This window comes from Crotalus tigris, unplaced genomic scaffold, assembly GCF_016545835.1.
Source record: "Crotalus tigris isolate CLP2741 ecotype Arizona unplaced genomic scaffold, ASM1654583v1 scf7180000024281.4978605, whole genome shotgun sequence".
NCBI lineage: Eukaryota > Metazoa > Chordata > Lepidosauria > Squamata > Viperidae > Crotalus > Crotalus tigris.
The window spans coordinates 1,557,925-1,581,596 of NW_024100453.1; the positions used below are offsets into that span (position 1 = coordinate 1,557,925).

The following is a 23,672-nucleotide window of genomic DNA, read 5'->3' on the forward strand; positions in this document are numbered from 1 at the left end:
AAATAGGGTTGGACCCAAAAGTCCTATCTGGTCCTACATCTAATAATGGCCAACTAGATGCCAATCAGAATCCAGGAAAGGAATGAGAATTGATCATAGAAAGATACATCTGAAACATTTGTAATTAACATTCTTGCCTTTACATTTACTAACTAAAATGAAGGTGGTGGAAGAATGTCAAACTTTAATGTGCTGCTTATCCAAAGATGAAGCTGTCTTCTTCCACTGTACAGGATCTTTTATTAACATTAGGCTTTACTGTACAATGCCTAGAGGACAGTTAACTGAGACATGAACACAAATCTTCAGGTTAATGCTTGACATATGACACCACTCTCTTGACTATAAAGATTTAACACTGTGGCTCAAAAAGTAATCTAAGGAACCAAAAATATTAAATTTTAAAAAGGTAATTCCATATGTTCCAAATATGCATTAAAAATCTAGAAATCTTTGCTACATTCTCTTAAGGCAACTGCATGAACCTAATGCAGTAGAAATTTATTTTATTTTTACCTTGTAGGGTTTGTATAACAGGCAGTGATTTAAATGGAGTAACATGATGATATAGAAGTAATTATGTCAGAAGTATTTATTCATTTCTTTTCTCCTTAGGTGGTTGTTCGTTTGATGAACATTACAGTAACTGTGGTTATAGCGTGGCACTAGGGACCAATGGATTTACTTGGGAGCAGATTAATACCTGGGAAAAACCAACAATGGATCCAGCTGTCCCTACTGGTAAGTACAGAGCATAGTAGAAAAGAAAGCCTTGAAACATTTTTAAAATCCTAATGTTATAAAATACAGGTTGATGAGATTATAAAATGATAAGCTTGTCATGCAATTTTACAGAAAGTTATAAAAATTAGCACACCATAGTTAGAACAGTTTGCATTATATGACAATCAGAATATACACATTTTCAGGTGTTTCTCAGTGATTTCTTTCTATTGTGTATTAATTTGGATTTCCAAACAAAAATGTGTATTGATGGTGACATTAATGTGTATTTTTTAAGTTTCAAAATGTAAATTATATAATCAAGGTCAATCTCATTCATTTAGTTGTCTTTCTGTTTCTGGACATAGTTCAAATTCCTTGTTATAAAATTCTAAATGGCCTTGAATGAGTATGCCTTACTGAGATCCACTAGAAGAATTTGTTTTTTGGTTTTTTTTTTTTTTAATGGTTCTGCCAGTAACCTGGTTCAAAGAAACGATATTTTCACTACTTGACACTTTTCTTTAGAGAGGTTATCATTCTCTATTCAGTGGTTTTTTTTCCCTCAGAGGCAAGCTTTTGTGAAGTCAAATTGAATAGCTTTCCCCCCTTTTTTGTTTAATTCTTTTAACCAGGATTTAATTGTTTTAATATGTGTTTGGATTTTATTCACTCTTTATATGATTTATTAAATTTATAATATCCAGAGTTAATTTAAGGTTAGTGTTTATCATCTTGACTTTTCATTCCCATTAAGCCAGAGCTCTTCCAGAAATAGTCCTATAATTCTTTGACTTTTATCTTTCTGCTGAATCCATTTTCTAATATCTGCTCATTGTCCATCAAACCTCATTTTCTAGTGGAGTTGATTCTGGAATAACATTATTTCAAATATTATCCTATAATTTTATTTGTAAATATTTCCGTGTAGCCTTGCAAACTTATTTTACTTCCACTTGCCTTCATTAGCTACCATTAGCTACCATGATTACCTTTGAGTAGAAGAATATCTACTCATTCTTATCAATAGGATCTTGTCATCTATTGCACTATAACTGAAAAAATATTAGCAGTAGGTATTGTTGACGTTCCATTCCATCATATAGCTTCATGCCCAAATATATGAAGTAATAATCAGAATTAAAGTAACAGATCTACTTTTTCCAAAACAGTCCACTTGATATGCTTCCTTTTCATTTAATAATTTAAAACTTTCCTTGATCCATACTGCTTACATTCCAGGTTCTAACTGAATACATCCTCATAAAATAAAGAACTTTTTTTTTTCAATGCTGGTACCATGAGTGATCAAACTTTTCTGGGCCTTTGCTCTAATTATGTCAACATCTCCAGAAATACTTATGAAAGTTAAATTTAATATGCATGAGTGACTTTTGACTGAGGTTGTTATAGTGGTGTCTCTCATAATTTGGTACCTGAAGTTGTCAAAATATTTCAGCAATGTGCATACTGTACTATTTTTATAGGAGTGATTAGCTGTTGTCATTCCTTTGGTTTCATTTTAGAATTTCTTTTCTTGCTTTAGTTGGTTTCCTTTTATGTGTACAGTGCTTTTCCAGAACTTTGGGTTTATCTCCTTTACTACTGCTTTTTTGACTTTACCAGAACAAGTGACCCTTAGCAGTTGTTCCCATGCCAAAGTTTTAAGTTTCTGGAACAGCTAATTCTGTTTTGTTTTGTTTGCTTATTTTCTTTGTTTTCTTTGTTTAATTGCTTAAATGATAGATGTAAGCTGCTTTTATATTATATGGTATGTATTGAATAAAACATTTTATTATTTGAGTTTAATCGTTTAGGATATTATAAAATTTAGTTCAAATATTTGTACAAAAACTGAAGTGTATTAGTTATGATTGCAGCTGCGTTATAAAAACCTGACAGAATAAAATAAGATTAATGGTAAATGTAATTATCTGCAAAGTTTCTAGAAAACAGTATTGCCATTTCTAAATTCCCAAAGCAATTTTTTATTATTAAGGAACTAATAATCTTGGAAAACAAGAAAGCTACTTTAGAAACATCAACAGTATTATTTAATTAATTTGTAATAACGAAAGACAACCTATAGCACCACCAGAAAAAATAGAATAATAATAGTTATATAGTCAGGGGAAAAAAACTAGATATTATGGTGAATAAAATATACTAAGTGTGAAAAAAGAAAGAAAAAAAAATATTTAATAGAAAAAAGAAAAACATCCATATAGTAACTATCAATAGCTATATAAAAGATACCCAATCTTTATTAAAAATAGAAAAAAATTACTTTATTTTCTCATCATTAGAACAATGATTTTTCAAAGATAGATAGCAGGGTTATATCCTCATTGCATATCTTATAATCAGAAGAGTAAGTGTCTTTTCATTCACATAAAATTATCTCTTTGCCATGCAGCACGCTCCATAGCTATAGTTCTTCATGAGATGGCAAATTAAGAGACATCCACAGCATTAACCAAATCAGTTGAGCATTTTCCAGAATGTAATATAATGGAAAATATTTTCAAGTGTCTGAGAATCAAATATAGTTTTCATAAAAATCAAATTGTATGGTAATGATCTTTCTTGGTATCAAGAAAGTACAGTTTAATTTCCAACATACATACATCTGTATATCCGAACATTTTGTCATATGTTTGCATAAAATGCAAACAGGGAACAACTGTAGTGCAAACAGCATAATGCATATTGACTAGTCCAATGAGAATTAGAGTTAATATATGGGGGAGAAACAATATATTTGAATACACATTTGCAAAGATGAAAAGTTAAGATTAGGGTAGGTATCTGTGTTTGTTTTCTTTGAATAGAATAGAATAAGAACAGAATAACTTTATTATCACTTTGAATGTACACTAATCAGCATACATTAAAATGAAATTTCATTGCATTCAGTTCTCAAAGGGTCACCACCTCTGATATATACTACAAAATATGACAAAAATAAATAAATAAATAAATAGAGAATTATGCATATACCCACATATATTATATGACACAGAGAAACAGTCTAGTTCGGGTTATGTATATATTGTCCAAATGTCTTATTGGTATCAGTGCTAGCTTTTGGAGAATTCATTTATTTATTCAATTTGTATGACTGTCCATCTCAAGCAAATGACTCTGGGTGGAATACAATAATAGAATCATTTAAAAAGAATTATAAACCCAATTCGAAAAGAAGAATTAAATACATATGGTAGCCAAGAATTACTAGATATTAGCATATTCAGAAAACAAGACCTTTCAGACGCTCAAGACCCTAGTCCCAGGCATATAACTAGTCTTCAAGGTTTTCCTAAAAACCAAAATGGTTGGTACTCTCCAAATCTCTGTAAGAAGAATGTTCCTGAGGGCAGGCTCAACTACCACATGACAAGGTAAGTTCTTGTTGTTGTCCCATCTCCTGCCAACCTAGCAGTTCAAAAGCACATAAATGCAAATAGATAAATAGGTACCACTTTGGTGGGAAAGTAACAATGTCCATGCACCTCTGATACTTCCATGGTCATGTTCATGGAAGCATCTTCAGACAATGCTGGCTCCCTTGGCTAAGAAATGGAGATGAGCACGACCCCCTAGAGTCAGACATGACTGGATAGGGGAAATCTTTACCATTTACCTTTTTTTTAACCTTAACACAATTGCAACATATACATGTTTTTATAATTTCTCTTTTGGTATCTTTAAAAAGTATAATTTAATGGAATCTTTTGGAGAGGCTCAAGGTGATTCAGACAATATTTTAGAAGGCTGTTGGTATCTCCAGGACATCAGATTATACACTTCTGTTTTAAGATGATATAGCAAAAGTATTTGCTGTAAAGAGGAACAGCCTAAAAATCCCAGCCTCTTTTAAACAGAGCCCAAAGCACCAGGAGCACAAATCCCCAAAATCAGTTATTTGTTTAGCTTCCACTTTGATGAGAGAGTCATAAAAATATATTGTAAATGCTAAAATAGGTTTATTACTGTTTAATAAATGAAAACTAAATGAAAAAATCCTTAACTCTAAAAATAATATGAAAATTATGTTCCTGCCAATAAATGTGACATGAAACGTCCAGATTCCCTTTGTATCATCACCCCATCCATTGCAGACTTGGCTTCCCCTCAAAAAAAAAAAAGAAAAGAAAAGAAAGAAATTAAGTGTGGCCCTCAATCATAAAAAGTTCCCCTATTGTGTTTCAACTCTGTAAACAGGAATGCCTTGTATTTTGTCTTCCAGTTTGGTTCTTATTGTTAATCCTTAGAAATTCTGTATGTGCCAAGAATCTTTTTTCTTCTTTACTTTAATTGTCAATTTAGAAATGTATCTGCCTGCCTGTTAGCCAATATGACATGGCTTGTGTGTCTTTTTAGATATTCTGCTGGGAGGCTTGTGGGATTCACTTATCTATAAGCAGCTGCTGCATGGCTGGGGGAACATCGAAATGACTTAACCACTTGGATGGAGGATCAATTGCTAGACCTTTGTAGTAGAATGAATTCTTGCCGATAAGAGGATCCTCATTCATGAAAGAAGGTTGAAAGAGCACCTTGGCAACTAAAATTCTAGTATTAACTGCAATGCTGAAAAATAATGCCACTTTTTTCTTAACTTCAGAGGAGTCATGTATTTACTTAACTGTGAATAATTGACTACTAAATGTTGATAAATCATACTTATTTAAAGCACAACATCTGAAAAAAATTGAGTTCCATCCTTGTATTTTTAACTTTTCACCCATGGAAAATTAAAAGCAAAGAAACAGGCTATGCTGAAGTATTGAATGTTGCTATATTTTCCATGGTACAGCTTTGCCTCTTGTTATTCATTCTGTGTATTCAACAATAATAGTAATAATTGGCCTCCAGTGAAGTTCTAGGGTAGGCAGATGTTGAACATCCATAACTATTCAAATAAAATTTTGGCTGGAAAGAATTATATCCAGACAGATATTTAACAGGTATAGCTTCTCAGGTCATTTGATGGAGATGCCTGGAAAACAGTGTATCTCTATAGTGCTTCTCCAAACTTCACAATACTATTATATCTTATCAGGTAGACATTGAACAAGTCCACAACCCATCCACAAAGTTTGCCTTAGTGATGAATTTACTTTGACTTGTAAAGCCATTGTTACAAATGAGACAAGTTTATTTCAGTCACGAAGTCAGATAATTGGAAAGGTTGACCGCCTCACTTTAGCTTCCTAGTTATAAAAATAATATTTTTTGCATTTTTGATAATTTATAAGCAGTTGAACTGTTTTATGCTACAGGATGGAAAGCTCTTCAAATGACAGTAGAGAAAGGAGACTTGTATAATATGCATATAGTAGGATGTATCAGTAGCAGCATCATTTTAAAATTAATGGATAAGAAGCTGGACTATAGAGAATTAAGCAACACAAGGAATAGGATACATTCTTATCTTACTTCTGCCTGAGGAAGAAATTTCTTCTGACAGATTAGTGTCAAGATTATACATAAGTTTCAGAAAGGTGTTGCAGTGTTCATTCAGCATTTAATATCTATTGAACCACAAGCATCTACAGCATCTACAAAGGACTACTTCAGTTTCCATCATAGCATGTCCCTAGATATGAAATCAAAAATAGTCATTGGTCAAGAACAGACCATCCTACAGCTTATGCCTTATTTTGCTAACATACTCTTCCAATCAAATCATTTTAAATATTTCTAGTTATTATAAAATCATAGCACTCTAGAATTGAAAGGGATCTTGCAAATTCTCCAACCCAATCTTTACCCAAGATAAGAATCACTAATATGTATCCTTGACCTCTGTTTAAACATCTCCAGTGAATTCCCTCACCTTTGAGTGTTGCAAATAATCATTGTCAAAACAGTCCTTAAAGGCAATAACTGAAACCCAGCACTTTCCTGGATACTTTTTAGAGATAAATCCTGTAAAAGTTAAATTAATATGTGATTTTATTTAGAAGTTGATTCTAAGGAATTAGAAGCTCTTACAGAAGCATAGAATTGTGTCAACTTACATCACACCATTGATGTTAAAAATCAAGATTGTTCACTGTTTGCATATAAATTGTAATGTGTGTTCTTGAATTGTTATGATGAGATGTATTTATTCTTATTTTTAGTATGAGTGCTCTTTGGTTAAGCCAATGTTTCTGACCCTCAGCAACTTTAAAAAGTGAGACCTTCAACTCCCAGAATTCTCCAGCCAACACAATATTTTTAGTATGTCAAAAGTAGCCTAATTTTAAGATCCATGAACTTCAACTCCCAGAATTCCTCAGCCAGCATGCTAGTCTTTGGTTTAAGTATATCCAAACTGTTCTTCCAAGGATCATTGTTACCTATGCTAAAGAATGTAGCTTTATTTTTGTTTCTTTTTTTGTTTGATGAACTATAGATGCTGAACCAGAATTAACTCGAAATACATTTAATATAAACCTTTTAAAAAATAAATCTTGGAACAAAGCATATTATTCTACTACATCCTTGTGGGATTTTTCAATTCCTCTGTAATGATACAAGTGTATCAATGCACTGTTTTTTTTTTTTATCACTGGTTGCCTGACTGGCTTTTAATACATTCAATTCTTTCTTTTTTTTATTCATTAAATCACAAAAAAACCAAGAAAGATTAGGTGGTTTCATTATCAAACTCAAAGAACTTTTGGGATAATTTGTTTTTGATCATTATAAGCAAATAGTTTTTATAATAGATTCCTAAGGGTTGGAAACCAAAGAATGGCTTAATTAGAGGATTAAGAAACCAATATTGATTTTCTTGCCACACTTACCTTCGCTTTCAATGAATTCTCTATTAATATTCCTCCCTCTCCCCTAAAAAGCACTGTTTTAGGGGAAGTCAAATAAAATGCTAGTCCCTCTTTCCTTGCTTGCTTTTTTCTTGATTTAGTCATGCCAGTTTGGCCCAGGGGTTATGGCACCAGGTTAGAAAATAGGAGTCTGAGTTAAAGTTCCATCTTAGCCATGAAAGTCAGCTAGGTGACCTTGGGCCAGTCACTCTCTCTCAGCTCAGACTCTACATTTGACTAATCAATAAATATATCAATATAATATCAATAATATATTAATAACTTTTCAATGGGATGACAAAGCTCTCGATTTTCCTGATGAAAGGCTTCAACTTTTGTGGCTTTAAGCTTTGTCACTGAATATATATTTTCTCTTCAAGTTCTCTAAGGCAGTGTTTATTTCCATGCTTTGCCTTCATTTGCTGAGCACTTATATAAATTGGGCGCCAAAAGGAGGGGATAAGTCAATATGGTAGAAGGGCAAATGAGGAAGTGGATTCTTTCAAGGAGAGACCTTCTGAAACATCTGGCCCTAAAGACCTACCAAGACCTAGACCTGGCACTGAACACATGTATATTTTGTTCAATTCATGATTTTCCAAATTTAGAAGGGAACCTATGGACTAACAGAGAAATATTATTTTGGAAGATGTTGAGGATGACAGAAAGAGAGAGAGTGACGGTGTTGGGGGAAGAGAAAGAATGCCACAATTACAGTACTTTTCCTCCTGCAAATTATTGATCCCATCTTACCTCACAATATTCTGCCCGAATGACAATAATGTAACAAGAATGACATTTTTATAACACTTTTCTATTGAAAAAGACAAAATCAAGGATAATGCTGCCAAAGCCATCATGTTAAGTGCCACCAATTCTATTAAAGAACTCAGAAACACCTCTAGCATATTTTGTTATTGTTGTTGTTGAACTGGCTATTAATTCACATCTCAGTAGCCAATGTTGAAAGCAATTTCAATTCTCTTCACTTCAGCCATTTCACACAAATGGAATCTACAGGAACATGTTTTGGTAATTATGTATGTTTCTCTATAAATACAATTTTCAGTGTTGGACTAACAGCAGTTAATAGCACAAGTCCAGTGGACTTCGGACTAAAGTTGCAATGGAACAACAAAACCTATATATTTATCTGCACAATGGGTGAAACCAGTGTTGAGGTCTTACTAGGCTGAGAAAGTACATACAATGAAAATACAGATCTTCAGTATCTTTTCAGCCAGCCATCACAGTACCATGTTTATTCAAATATTTGGACAGATACTGTACTGAGACGTAAGATCTTTCAGTGTTCAAATGAATTTATGCTCAGGAATAGCAATGGCAATATACTGTACATTCACTGGATATGTACAAGATCTAAAGAGTCTCTTGGAAACAATAAAAGTGAATGAATTCAGCTAAAAATGTTTAAAACGTAGAAAAACAGTACAAAGGAAGGTAGATAAGTGGATAAGGACTATGAAGAGCTGAAATAGGTATAAAGTAGCAGGTAAAGAAAGTGGGGATATCCAGAGAACAATCAAACAGCCCAGATTTAGCTGAATCTGTACTTCTCAATTTAAAATAAATTATTATATGATTTCAAGACAGATCAGGGACATATTGTAACTTGGAATAATAGTACACTGTCTTCTTCATCTATTCCAGTTTGCATCAAACTTTGCAACTTTAAGATGTGTGGACTTAAATTTCTAGAATTCTTGGACTTTAACCAAAAGTTGAAGTCCATATTGCCTATCTTAAAATTGCCAAGATTGAAAAACACTGTTTCACTCTACAGTCTTCAGTGATTCAATACAAGAGAATAAAAGAACATAAAATGCCCTGAGTCCTGGCTGACCTAGTCATATTAGGATTATTCTGCTAAACATAAAAATATATTGCATATAGATGAAAAATATGATATGTATTAAAGGATACCAAAAAACCTAAGTGCATTACTATTTGTCTCTGAAGAGCTGGTTATTAATACTGTAAAAATGATTACATCACTTACTAATGAAGAAAAAACTGAATGATCATTTCTTTTTTTCTGGAAATTCAGATCTTTCTCCACACATGCTGCATTTCTTTACAGTGAGGGGGGGGGACCCAAAACAACAACAAGGACATTCCATATCTACTGTGCATGCCAGAAGCACTTTTCTTCTGAAATCATACATCACCCACAGAGCTTCAGAGACAGTTCATCAATTGCCTGCAGATATCATCACCCTATGAACATAGAGGGAGGGAGTGAGAACTATGTTATGAAAGTGAGATTCTCAGGGAGTCTTTTAATGGCCCAGAATGAATGGTTCTCCTTAGGATCCACAAAATCACTATACCCTGGCTGTGTTAAATGGTAGACCTGAACCATTTTGAGTCTGTTTTCTCCCTCCTCCTCAGCAAAAGCAATCAAGAAGTGAACACTTCTGGCTGTGAATATTATCACCTTTCTATTATCTGGGTAGTATTTGCATCAAAACTCAAGGATGTATCCTAGCAGAGAAGAGGAAATTTAAAAGGAATAATATACTTGGACTTGTATTTTGAGAATCCTGTGCCATTTAAAAAAAAATAATTTTGGGCATGTTTAGAAGTACCATATTGGGTTAACATACTCTATCTTCCAGTCATTCTTGAAACAGTTCTGATCTCTTATCTTCAATTGTAAAAACAGCCTAGTTTAGGAACAACAAATTTTATACTTCAGTAGTCATATGATTCTGTAATTAATTCATTTCCTGGCAACAGAATTACAGTAAAATTTTAGTAAGGTCAAAATACTCTACATTCACTGAATTGGAATACTATTTTTTTAAAATATAGCAACACAATTCTGAAGAACAAACTAAAAATATGAAATTAGAAACAATTTAAAGTGTAGCTCAAAATTGAATAAGTTTCAAATTATTTTCCAATAACACTTTTGTTTTTTTTTAAAAAAGAAAATAATCTGATTTTTGCCCCAATCTACCAACATTTTCAGGGTTCCCTTCTTTTCAGTTAATATAAATAGAAGAAAAAGAATATTTTCATTTTTCCCTGTCTATAAATTTCTTTCATCTCATCAACAGACATATTAGAAATTCCTAATTCCACCTCCTCTTCCCTTCTTCCTGATCTTGCCATGAAAATGTCACAGATTTCTTGCACTAAACTTTTATAACTTTAATTTAATGCATGCTCCTTGATCAGCTTCTTTTTACAATATAGTTTGAATTCTGTTGTGATGGAATGTCTAACGTATCTTGAGAATGCAGAAGAGGCTTCAAAATAGATAAAGGAAGAAACAGAGTCATTCCAGAAGTGATTCCCAAGTCCAGGGGAGAAAGGAAGTGTGAGAAAGAAATTCAGACTAGTCCTGTCTTACCTACAGTAGTTATAACTTGAGAGAGAGAATTTCCTCGTCAAGCATTAAAAATTCTATTATGTTATCCTACTAGCAATGAAGATCTTTTCAGAAATCTAGCTGTTTCTCGTTTCCTGAATTTGTCAGTCTTGCAAAGCTTGACATCTATAAAGGAAAACATGGTTTTAATAAAATTCCCTCTTTGCAAAAACAAAAATAAAAATAAAAAGGAAGGTAAAAAGAAAAAATGAAAAAGAAGAAAGAATGAGAGATAGGTCATATGTATATTTGATCAGCTGCTGTTCTGAGCCCATATGGAATGTGAGGGCTACAAGACAAGCTTTCTAGTCGACACCCTTGTAGTAATTGTTAGTGAGTACTGTTGGAAGACTCTGAAAACCTTTTGCCTCCAATTTTAATAATAATAATAATAATAATAATAATAATAATAATAATAATAATAATAATAATAATAATAGTAAAGTTGGAAGGGACCTTGGAGGTCATCTAGTCCAACCCCCTGCTCGGGCAGGAAACCCTACACCATTTCGGACAAATGGCTGTCCAGTCTCTTCTTAAAAATGTTCTGTTTCTAAACTGGCAAAAGATTTTTGGATTAATAATAATAATAATAATAATAATAATAATAATAATAGTAAAGTTGGAAGGGACCTTGGAGGTCATCTAGTCCAACCCCCTGCTCGGGCAGGAAACCCTACACCATTTCGGACAAATGGCTGTCCAGTCTCTTCTTAAAAATGTTCTGTTTCTAAACTGGCAAAAGATTTTTGGATTGAGTGGTAACTCCAAGCTAATTAGTACAATGTACACAATGCTTTGGTTGGTCCTGCTGCTGTGTTGCACATCAGGTGGATTGTAGGCAATTTTGGCATTAGCAGTATGACTATTAGGGCTTAGTTTGTTTCATGGGAGAATAGACACTTCACAAACTTTTTGCAATGCTAGGTCTTACTTTTTGGAACTGAAAAAGAGCCATAAACAAGTATGCCTCCCTTTGCTTGTAGATTGCCTTTCTTTCATTTTTGAGTAACAGCATATGATATTCCAAAGTGCATAAGATGATGTGGAAAGTCTTCCAGGGTTGAGAACTAGGCAGGCAGAAAATATGAGCTTCCATTTTTCTCACTGTTTTAATTTCAGTCCTATAATTGGTACACTGATTAAGTGTAATCATTATTTGTTTTACAGCATATGGATCTCTGTTCAATGAGTCAGATTTTCCATCTATTTTTCTCAGTACTGTAATATCTACCTCTGCTCTGAAGCTAAGGTATAAAGTGCTTAGTCTCAGCCCTGAAGCAGAAAACAGCTTTGATGCTCTGAGTTCTCTTCAAAGCATCAAGGTCTCAGCAAAGGTTGATGCAGAATTACAATAATTAGACGGGTTTAATTTTCCTTTTTAAAAATATTTTTCAGTAAATGTATTTGCTTAAGTGAAATTATCTACATGTAAGTATGCATTTCCATTTATAATAAAAATGTTACAGGAAAGAGATGAGATTTAAAGCATGGGATGCAGACCCACTTCCAAAAGTAGTGACTATTAACAATAACAAGTCACTATTATACAATCCACCAGGCCCAAGTAAACATAATTCAAGCAACATTTGATTAGCTTTCTAGGATGATGATAAATAAAAAGGATTGGTATATCTCCATGGGATTTGCATAAGTCATGATGGTAGTAAAGTGAGCCACCCACATGATTTTTGTTGCAGTGCAGTCATTAAGCAAACTAATTTTGCTGAAAGCCAAAAGTAAATGCCAGTTTTAAGCAGAAATGTCATAAAATGTGGTCACATGACTGCAGGAATGCTTCTCCCCTCCCCCCACCCAGCCATTGGAATTAGATTGTAAGTATCCTTGGGAAGTCTACCATGACTTTAAACATTCACTAAGTGAAAGTTGAGTACTATCTGCATAATGAGATAGTAGATAATCTATGATCTATAATTGTTTATAAGGTCTAGAGAACCAGTAAACCTGAAGATGTTTATTTGCAAGTCTCTCAGTTCCTCTTCATTCACCATTTTGTCTTTACTGGCACATTTAGGCTGCCTTTCCAAATAACATTTTCTGCCTTTAAGTTTAGCTAATAGATCTTGGATTTTTCTTGGGGGGATGGATGGGTAGGTGATAAAAATACATCCATATGTTTATGGTTCATCTTATGCTTGCCATTTAAAATGTATATAAAACATGTTTGTTTCATGCTGTGATCTATACAAAACTGTTACAATGGTGACAGCCAATCAGAATTATAGTATGAGCCATAATTTTGTCAGGAAGTATAATTTAGAGGGAAACACCTTAAAAACTCATTTTAATTGGATTTTTCTCCCAGGTAATGTCATGTTCATTTAGCAAAAAATAAGCAGTTAAAGGGTGAGGAAAGAAAAGAGGCTTAAGATTTCATCCACAGCTGCAAAAATATACTAGTTTATTAATTGCCTTTTTGTCAATTTCTGACAGTTTGTGTCACTTATCGTTGAACACAATCTGTCTAGAGTAATAACAGTCAAGTAAAGAGAAAATACTACAACAGATACTTCAGATAAAACCCAGGATTTTCTAATGCAGACAAGAAAAGAAAGAGACAGAAAGAGACAGAGAGAGAGACAGAGAGACAGAAAGAAAGAAAGAAAGAAAGAAAGAAAGAAAGAAAGAAAGAAAGAAAGAAAGAAAGAAAGAAGCTTTTTGAACACAATGAAGCATTTTATTCTTACTGATCTGCAAATTAAAAAAAAGACTAAAGGAGTTAAAGAAAAGAAAACAAAAATTCATTCTTGGGTTTTATTTACACTGAAAATAGTATTGCAGATACATAGGAAAGCAGTACGAACTGAGAAACAGACAACCACTATTGCCAAATCTTGACTTACTTGTCCCATGATATTGCCACTTCATTCCATTAGGCTGAAGCAGGTGGTTAAGAAATCTACCAGATTTTTTTTAACAATGTGGTCTGCCTGCCTGCCTGCTATCTATCTATCTATCTATCTATCTATCTATCTATCTATCTATCTATCTATCTATCTATCTATCTATCTGCCACCTTAATTATTTTTAGAAGTAATTCAAGGTGGTGAACATATCCTCCTATTTTTCCCACAACAATAACCCTGTGAGGTGGATTGGGCTGAGAGAGAGAGAGTGATTGGCTCGAAGTCACCCAACTGGCTTTCATATATAATGGGGAACTAGTATTCCTAATCTTATGATTTCTAGCCTGGTGTCTTAACTACTAGAACAAACTAAATCTGTGTTTCTACATATACTGCAACAATATTTACACTAGAAGAACCTTTCACATTTAGTCTTTCATGGCTTGGTATTATCATGCCAATTCCTCATCATATTTTTTTCATCCAATTTTTCCCCTTTGTCAGATACAATTTCTCTTTGACTAATAAATTTTTATATACTTTAGTAGTTGTTGAAGACTGCCCATCCAGCCAGTGATTCCAGTGAAGTAAAACAATAAGAAACTTGGTCTTTAAAAACAAAACACCAGATTGGTCTGTACTTAAATTTCCAACATATACATTTTATTTTGATTTTCTTTAATACAGATGTGGGCAACCTGGGTCTGATGGATCATATGATTTCTCATCACTCCATATGTGGCTTCCCATAAGATAATAATGTTGAAATTTCATGGGCCAAATAATTTTGGCTAATTTTCTTTCATTTGGGTAGTTTTAAGGCTGATTGTAGGAATGCTTAATCCACACCTAAAAACCTGAAAAGAGTTTAAATGTCAGGTGCAGTGCTGTTGGCAATATCACCAATAAATTATATGCCAAAGGTGCAAAGAATGCAATTACCTTCCCACCCAAGTGATACCTATTACTTTACTCACATTTGCATGCTTTCAAACTGCTAGGGCAGGACAGTGCCTGGTCGCAAACCCAGGCTGTGAACTTTCCAGCTGCCAAGCTTATTGTCTTTAACTACTGAGGCATTGTGCTAAATATATATTGCATTTTGTTTCCAGGTTTGAAAATAGGCATGGGTATCTAGGTTTTATTTTAACTTGAAATAAATTTCTTGGGTATATTTGGTGAATGTAATTGTAATAGCTCAATATTCGTCTGAGGTATTATTTTCAAAGCAATTTGATGTTCATTATAGTGAATTTTGCATGCTTTCCTTCTCCATGGTAAAAATGAGTGTATATTCTGGTCTGCAAAAATATTTTAAATATGCATTTGATGTTTTATCATTATCTTTAAAATTGTCACATTACAAACAATTTCATAAACAGAACACCAGAAAAGTGCTGCTTAATAATAATCATGTATTGTTTAAGCCAAGTGTTTTGCCAGTTCCACTTCTCTGTATCTAGTTGTTAAATAATTCCTTTCAAATTATTATGGAAGTTGTAAAATTATTATCAGTGTAGGTTTCTTGCCTTATATAGTCTTTAATTCATTTAAATATATTAATTAAATTCATTTAATTACATTGAACAAACTGCAAGCATATGTAAACCACTGCTCTCCAGAGAGTTCCCTCTCTCTTATATGCCATTAAGAATGTCAGATGATTTAAAGAGCTTTTCTTACCTTCTAAAATGTTAAAACATTTTAAACTGGTTTGCTGTTTAGATATATTATTTTTTCAGTTTGTACAAAACATGAACAACATATAAGCTATTGTTTGTAGCTATTTCTCAAATAATTATGGTAGCATATATGATGCTAACATTTAGCCTTTATATAGGTGTTTTGATCAGAATGGTCCATAAGTTAGGCAGCATCATTATACCCTATACAAAGCTGATTCTAAGTTACTGTAAGGGTAACTTATATGTAAACATGGAGGTGCCAATTATATAGCAGAGCCACATTCTAAGATCTAAAACTCTCTTATTCCAAAGACCCGAATCAGGATTGAGTTGTTAGTTGTAAAGTCATGTCCGACCCATTGAGACCCCATGGACAACATTCTTCCAGGCCTTCCCGTCCTCTATCATCTTCTGGAGTCCATTTAAGCTCACACCTACTGCTTTAGTGACTCCATCCAGCCACCTCATTCTCTGTCGTCCCCTTCTTCTATTGCCCTCAATCTTTTCCACTATTAGGCTCTTCTCCAGTGAGTCCTTCCTTCTCATTAGGTGGCCAAAGTACTTGAGTTTCAACTTCAGAATCTGCCCTTCTAAAGAGCAGTCAGGGTTGATCTCCTCTAGGACTGACCAGTTTGATCGCCTTGCATTGAGTAAGTAATGGAAAAAGATTCCAAGGACAGCTATTTCACCAGAAATATGAGCTTACTATTCAGAGAATTAATCTCATTTGTACTTTGATTTGGTAACTCAGAAAGCAGCACCGATGTTCGGGATTTATTGCTGTTGAATAGATGTATTTTTCCCATAAAGTTCTAATTTGTGCCTGAAGAATAGTGGAGGTCAGTTTTCTAGAACAACATAACATGATCCATATTCTTGTCTATGGGCAACAATGCCATGACACAGTTTTTCTCTGGATTTCCTCCTCAGTTATGTGACTTTTTGAGATAGGGAGGCCTTCACTTATGGTTCTTTATGGTACCAGAATCCTTTATAGTTCTCTTCAGGCATTCTTAAACCATGCAGCCCTCTGCAATTGAGAAGTAAGACAAGAATCAGAATTGTAGCTCTGCTTCCTCTAAAGTAAAGTTGAAACATTTCCTTTTTATGAAATTTATGCAATTTAGGATTCAAATTCTGGACAAAAAATTTGGATTGGAGTCAGTTCTGAATAAAGTGCTCTTCTCTTAAGAATTGATTACTGTACATACACTCAAGTGAATTTTTCCTTTCAAGATCTCTTCTGAATATGTGGAAGCTGGAAGAAAGCGGGGGGAGGGGCTGTATGTGCACCTCCATTTTATCCCTATATTATATTCACTATATATTCAATGAACAGCCCTGTCCCTCTGAATGTCTGTTTTATTAAGAAATTCTGGTGGGAGAGGTTCAGATTTTTTATATAGGAGAAACCCTGGTTTGACCTGAATATGTTCACATTTTTTCAAATAAATCTGATTTGCTTTTGTATTTAAGATTTTCTTGAATCTAGGACATACCTCTATATTAAATCCTAATTAGCACCATACTGTATAGTGTGTGTGTGTGTGTGTGTGTGTGTCTATATTCTTGATGATTATGTGCGATCAATTCATTTTCAGCTCTTAGAAACCACATAGACATTTTCTTCATGATAACCTGTTTCAAATCTGGTCTTTCAGCTCTTCCAACAATGCACTCATCGCTGTTGTACCTGAATTTATTTACTGTACCTTACTGGTAGTCATCCTCATTTCTTATCAGGGAAAGTAACAAAGAGTAACACAATTAATTATTATTGAATAGGTTTGAATGTCTTTAACTATTTGCTTCATTCCAGTCTGGATTGGACTTGCTGTTTACATCATCAGTAGAATTGGCTACTAAAAGAAACAAAAGCTTCTATGGATAGAAGAAGCCTCCCACTTCTACATATAATACTGCTAAATATAGAGGATAATAGATATGGAGAAAAATGGAACATCGGTATGGGGTCTTTGAGTTATATTTAGTGATACATGTGTGACATTCATCTGCTGTGATTCAAATTCCCTCCCCCCCCAAAAAAAAACATGTAGTGAAGCTGAATAATACCTATTATAAACTTTGAGGACATTCTTGTTGCAAAACCTGAAACATATTTTTCTGCTTGTTATTCTTTTATGCCACATCAAGGAAGGATATAGACTCAGAAACAAATAAATCCATAACACATTCTCTACCTCCACATATTCTATATACTTATTATTGAATCCTGCAGTGCAAATGGTAGTGGACTAAAGAACTGAATGCTGCTTCTTTTGTGATTACTGCAATGAAAACTGAATCTTCAGCTCTATTTTGCAACTCCACCAATGGATTGTCTTTATTAAAATACTTTAAATAGGACAGTATTTGCATCATTTTAACTACCAGCCGAGCGCAGCATGTAGTATAGCCATTTACATGTATAGCTTCTCTTTTCACATCTCTCTCTCTCTCTCTCTCTCTCTCTCTCTCTCTCTCTCACACACACACACACACACACACACACACACAGAGAGAGAGGGGGGAGGGAGGGAGGGAGGGAGGGAGAGAGAGAGTTGAAGAATTACTACTAACTGAGCAGACAGGAATCTTTTATGTTAGGATGTGGGAAATGCTTTCTTAGAACTTTAAATTTAAAATTATCTTGGATTAGAAATATAATATACATGAAGCTTGTAAATTCTAATGGTCAATGGCTTTGGTCTCTCTTTCCTTCCAACAGGAGAACATTTTCTCCATCTACATTTAAAGATACTGGGTACTTTTTCATTTCTACAGTTCCCAGAGTTTAAATGAATTTAATTTTAAGATATTGGAAAAAGAAAATGGGTTATTCTTTATGGCAATTTAAATGTTATAAACCAGCTGTATTGGAAAATGAATTCTGTCTTTCAGTAAAAGAAAAAATATTGCTGTGTTCTGGTGAAGATAGCAACATCCAGATGCCCCAGAATGTTCACAATCTTTCAACGTCTTCTACAATTTTGGGATGACCTTAATACTATCTGTAAGCACACTTAGATATAGATTCAGTATTAGTCACAACTGAACAGTTTAATATTGCCCTCTCATTGGGCAGCTCCAAGGGTACTTAGGTTTTAAACCCCTTTGTCACTATATGCATCTGGACCCCACTGTTTATGCATCTCTACTTCTAACTAACTTTCCTGAAACCTGATTGTAGATGACACAGTTGCCATTCAATTATATATAAAGATAGCACTTTGAGAAAAAAAAACATTCATCAAATTCCATATATAATTTTTTCAATGCAGTAGCAGATTAAAGAGGAGACTGTAAGAAGGCGATAATCCAAATTACTGTGGTTGTTTAATTCAGGTTGAGAAAAACAAAACAGAAATCACAATGTCTTTGTCTGTTTCAACCTGAAAAGGAAGGAGCAAAAACTAGGCCATTCTGGGTGAAGGCATGTAATGGAATAAATTGATAGCATCAAACAAAGTCCCAGAACAAACAGGGAATTCTATTTTTCAATACTTGTACAGTAAAAAAGATTAATAGGGGGCGGAGGGTGAAACTGCTGCCTTCCAATACAATGCTGAAAGGCATTACAAAAACCCATTATAAAAAGCAAATACTTCTGGAATTAATGAAACTGGCAACACTAAATAGGAGATACCTTTCTAGCTCCATATTAAAGGGCTAGGGAGGTCATGTTTCTTAGGAAACAATTTTCCTGTAATAGGAACTATATAATAAAAGTAGAGTTGTTGCAAAAATATGAACAGATTTGTCTCTAGTTTTCTACAAGTAAACTTTGAGCCAATCTACAACTTGTTTTTGAATTGCCATTGCTTCCTAAGGATCATTCAGAAGCATTGTTTAAAGTAGTATGTACAGTATTGTAAACTGGGGATTGTCCAAGTAACTTTTCTATTTAACATAATTTTACTGCCTCATTTCTTAGAATTTCCAACCAATGATATTATACGGGTTCAGGTAAAAAAAGTACTGCCTGAGGCAGTTGCATGTTGACATGAACTATAGATAATGAACTGCAAGAGTTCTTATACCGTCAGTGAGAAACAATAAACCACTAAAGAAATAAAAGACAGAGCAGAGAAGGAGAACTTGCTGAAAAGGTAGGGCCAAGCACCCTGTCATGTAGTGATGGAATAATGTTTCTCTGTAGCAGGCTTGTTCTTCAAAAGTGTCCACATTTTCCTGAGGGACCACTTTTTTCCAACAGTCTCTACCTGTCCAATTCGATCTAGCAGATTGGGCATGCTGGAAGATCCTGTCAGCAAAGAATGTTGGCTGGTGGGGACTAGAAGAGAGGCTTTTCCTGCAGTAGCCCCCATTCTGTGGTATTTTCTGACCTTGAAAATTAGAGCCTGTCATAATGCTTAAAAACTTGGCTGTGAATCCAAGCCGGGAGCTCTGAACCTGCTAAGCACCCCCCCCCCCCGTTTCTTTGTTTTGCGGTTAACTGCTTAATTATCTCACCTATTGTATATAGTCACTTTGAATGTTTGTATTGTTTTAAATGTTTTTTTTTTGTTTTAATTGGTTTTATAGTTGTAGAATTGTAAGCGTCATTGGTTGAGAGGGGCAGCTGTAGAAAGTGAATGAATGAATGAAATTTCTTAACAGGCATTATTGGATTGGAATTTCTGGTGAGTTTGCTTGATGATTACAATGCTATCTGTTGAACAAAGACTCAGATGAACTAGTTCAATTTGCCTAAAGTCAGATAGCATATATTGCAATCCTGGAATTGCATCTTCTCTTATCCTTCACAATACTGATGATAGCCCAAAGACAGATGACATATTTTATTTTATTCTGAGTCAATTTAATATGTTTACGCACGGTCTGGAAATTAACATGTCCACATTGGTCATAATACAGATTTTTACCTACCTTATGCTTGAGTATTTTGCCCAGTCTAGCTGGGATTAATTCAAGTTTGGAAGTTCCATATGTGCCCTTGGAATCATTGAACAATCTGAGGGGCAACGCCTACAGAGAATTTTGCAATAGTAAAATAAATAATATCTTGCTCAGGTTCACTGTTTTCCTGTTCATTTTATCTAATTAGAACTATTTATTTTTATATGCAAAAATATATAAATTCTTGATTGTACTTTATTTTCCCCTAATCTACATAAAAATATGGATTCAGAAAGCATACACGGTACAGTATTTTATTACCAGGTTTTTGCATCCTTGTAATCCAGATGGCATAAGCAACACCTTATTTATTTGGAGCAGTAATTGCTATAAAATGTTCTATTTATATCAGACAGAAAGCTTAGTCCTAATGGAAATTGTAGCCATTTTAGCTCCCATTTCTGTTTAAATCAAGATGAAATACAAGTGCCACTCAAATTGCTTACAATATTTTGTAAAGGTTAATTTGCTTAAAAGGTTTTTCCATTTAATATACTTATTCTGCCTGTATGCTTGGAAAAGAGAATGTTTTAGTGAGTACCTGCTGATGGCTTAATGCTAGGTAGAGGATGCTTCAGTTTATTTGTGTACAGAAGAAGGATAGCAATTCAATTCTACATCATAGGAACAGACAATATTTTTAGCTGGGAGCTGCCCTTTTAGTTCATTTATCTCAGAGAGTTGCAGGGTATGTGATAGTAATGTATATCATCTGAAGAAAGCACAGGACAAACTTTTTTGACCTAATTAAATAGTTGCTTTTAAGGGGGGGAGTGATAAATGCTAAAGAAACTTTCTAAACCTCTTGAAGTCTTATTGAAATTGGCAGTATGAAAATATTTATGATAAAACAAAGAAAATGCCTTCCTTCTCTCTCCTTCCTTCCTTCCTTCCTTCCTTCCTTCCTTCCTTCCTTTCTTCCTTCCTTCCTTCCTTCTTTCCCTCCCTCCCTCCCTCCCTAAAAGAAGAAGAATGCTTGGTCATTATAACTAATTGGATTGGTCCAGAAACAGGCCTTTTTTTCCTTCCACCACCATTTCTCCCTAGTAATTAATAGCACAACCAATTTATGCAGTTATGGCAAAGGATAATTGTCAGGAATAGACTTTGAAGCTATCTGTGTCCTTTTCTACACAATTAACATAGTTTATATGGGGCTGCTCTTGAAAACCATTAAGAAACTGGAGATTGAGCAGAATGCTGAAATAGTACTGTGGTTGCGTAAGATCATTACCTTATCAGCTGTATGTATTGCTGGCTCATTTTTGAGTCTAATTTAATATGCTAATTACTACTTTTAAAATACTGCTGACGTTGTCTGTCCCAAGTTTAGAGATGAGACAATAAGATTCAATCAAGTTCAATCCTTTATTTGCTTGCATTTAATGGACAGAATCTTGCCAAACTAAAGCTATAACTGCCTGAACTACTACATTTAGCCTAAGAAATTCTAGGGTTTGGTTACTCTAAACCTCTTTTCTGAGCTATTCTAATGAGAATTTATTGTTTCATATTCAAGAATATTACTGGGAAAAGATATAAACTATAATGCATGTAACAAATTAAATGATACTTCTCAAACATAGCATTTTATCTCTTCCTATGCAAACTGAAGTGAGATTTAACAGTTAATCCTTGAGAAAATGGATGTTTTTTTAAAAAAAATCACTTTGTCTTTTAAAATTTGGATTGACTGCAGATGCAATAATTATGTGTGTGTGCATTTGTATGCATGTATTTCTTTTCTTTCTATAGTTTTTACAGTTTTTTGATATAGCACAACTAATCAATAAGCTAATTGATTGGATTATTCAGTTTGTCTTTTGAATTTATTGTCACTAATTGTTTCAAGATCTTTATTCTTTATTCTTTCTACAGAGAATTAAGATTTTGTAGATTTCCCCAAATTTCATATATGAATATGTGCATGTTTATTAAAGGAGAGAGGAGTTTTATCAGGTCCATGTCTTAAAATGATTTGCTTTAAAATTAACTATACATTCTTGGTTAATAGATGCCCTTTGGATTGTGATTTTCTCCCAAAATTATATATATATATATATATATATATAACATTAATGTCTCTCCCACTGATTCTTTTGTACCCTGATGATGTTGGCAGGAGCCAACGAAAGCTAGGTCTGCTTTTTAAAAACTTTTAAATGTTTTATATTTAAAAATTTAGCGGTTTATAAAACTTTTAATGTTTTACTTCTTCCTGGTGCTCACATTTTATTTCTCTCTCTCTCTCTCTCTCTCTCTCTCTCTCTCTCTCTATATATATATATATATATATATATATATATATATATATATATATATATATTTGTTTTCTGAGGTTTTCGCGGGTATTTGCATATAGGTCTTTGGTTGTTCAGGTTTTCTCCCGCGTAAAATTGGAAGTGTCTTGGCGACGTTTCGACGAAGTCACATTCGTCATCTTCAGGCTGGTGTTTTTAGCTTCTTGCTTTGAGCAGCAATGTGTGGTTTTAGCTGTTTCTTCCTTTTAACTGCCAGTGGAGGTATGAACTGATTGGGTGGGAGCTTGGCTGTGTTCTGATTGGGTGGAGGTGTGTTCTGAATGGTTAGGGGCTTGGCTGTGCTCTGATTGGCTGGGGGAGTGTTCTGTTTGGTTGTGCTCAGGTTAGTCTGAGTTGCAGAGGGGTTTAAGATTTTGGGGTTAGGGAGTCGTTTGTCAATAAGGGCAGGTTTCCAAATGTCTGGTAGGCGGGAGGTATCATCTCGCTTGTTCATGCTGTGTGGGCGTTTTTCTATCTCGATGGCTTCTCTGATTATTCTGTTATTAAAATGTTCACTTTGGCAATGGTTCTGGTATTTTTAAAGTCAATTTCATGTCCTGTGGCTTTAAGGTGTTGGACCAGGGAAGATGTTGGTTCCTCTTTTTTGACTGAGTTCTTATGTTCTTCAATGCGTGCACTTATTCTTCTGTTGGTTTGTCCGATGTATGTGGTGGGACAAGTGGTGCATGGGATTTCGTATACTCCTTGATTTTCTAATTCAATTTTATCTTTGGGGTTTCTAAGGATGGTGGATATTTTTCTGTTTGTGCAGAATGCTGTTTTGATGTTGTGTTTATGGAGGATCTTACTGATTCTGTCTGTGGTGCCTTTTATGTATGGGAGGAGGGCTTTGCCGTTTTCTTGTTCTTTGTCTTGGATTTTAGTGGGGGTTTCTTTTTGGATTAGGTTTGTAATCTTATTTCTATGGAATCCATTGGATGTTAGTACATTGGTGAGAGTGT

At 34.0% G+C, this 23,672-nt stretch overlaps 1 protein-coding gene across 4 annotated transcripts in view; it reads left to right on the forward strand.

Moving 5' to 3' along the window:
- PTPRT (protein tyrosine phosphatase receptor type T) overlaps nucleotides 1-23,672 on the forward strand; it is a 704,411-nt gene that overhangs the window by 204,168 nt on the left and 476,571 nt on the right. For all 4 annotated transcript variants that reach the window (XM_039323711.1, XM_039323714.1, XM_039323712.1 and 1 more), the window contains exon 2: nucleotides 616-741. In XM_039323711.1, coding sequence (XP_039179645.1) covers nucleotides 616-741 — 126 coding nt within the window. The remainder of the gene's footprint in view (nucleotides 1-615; nucleotides 742-23,672) is intronic.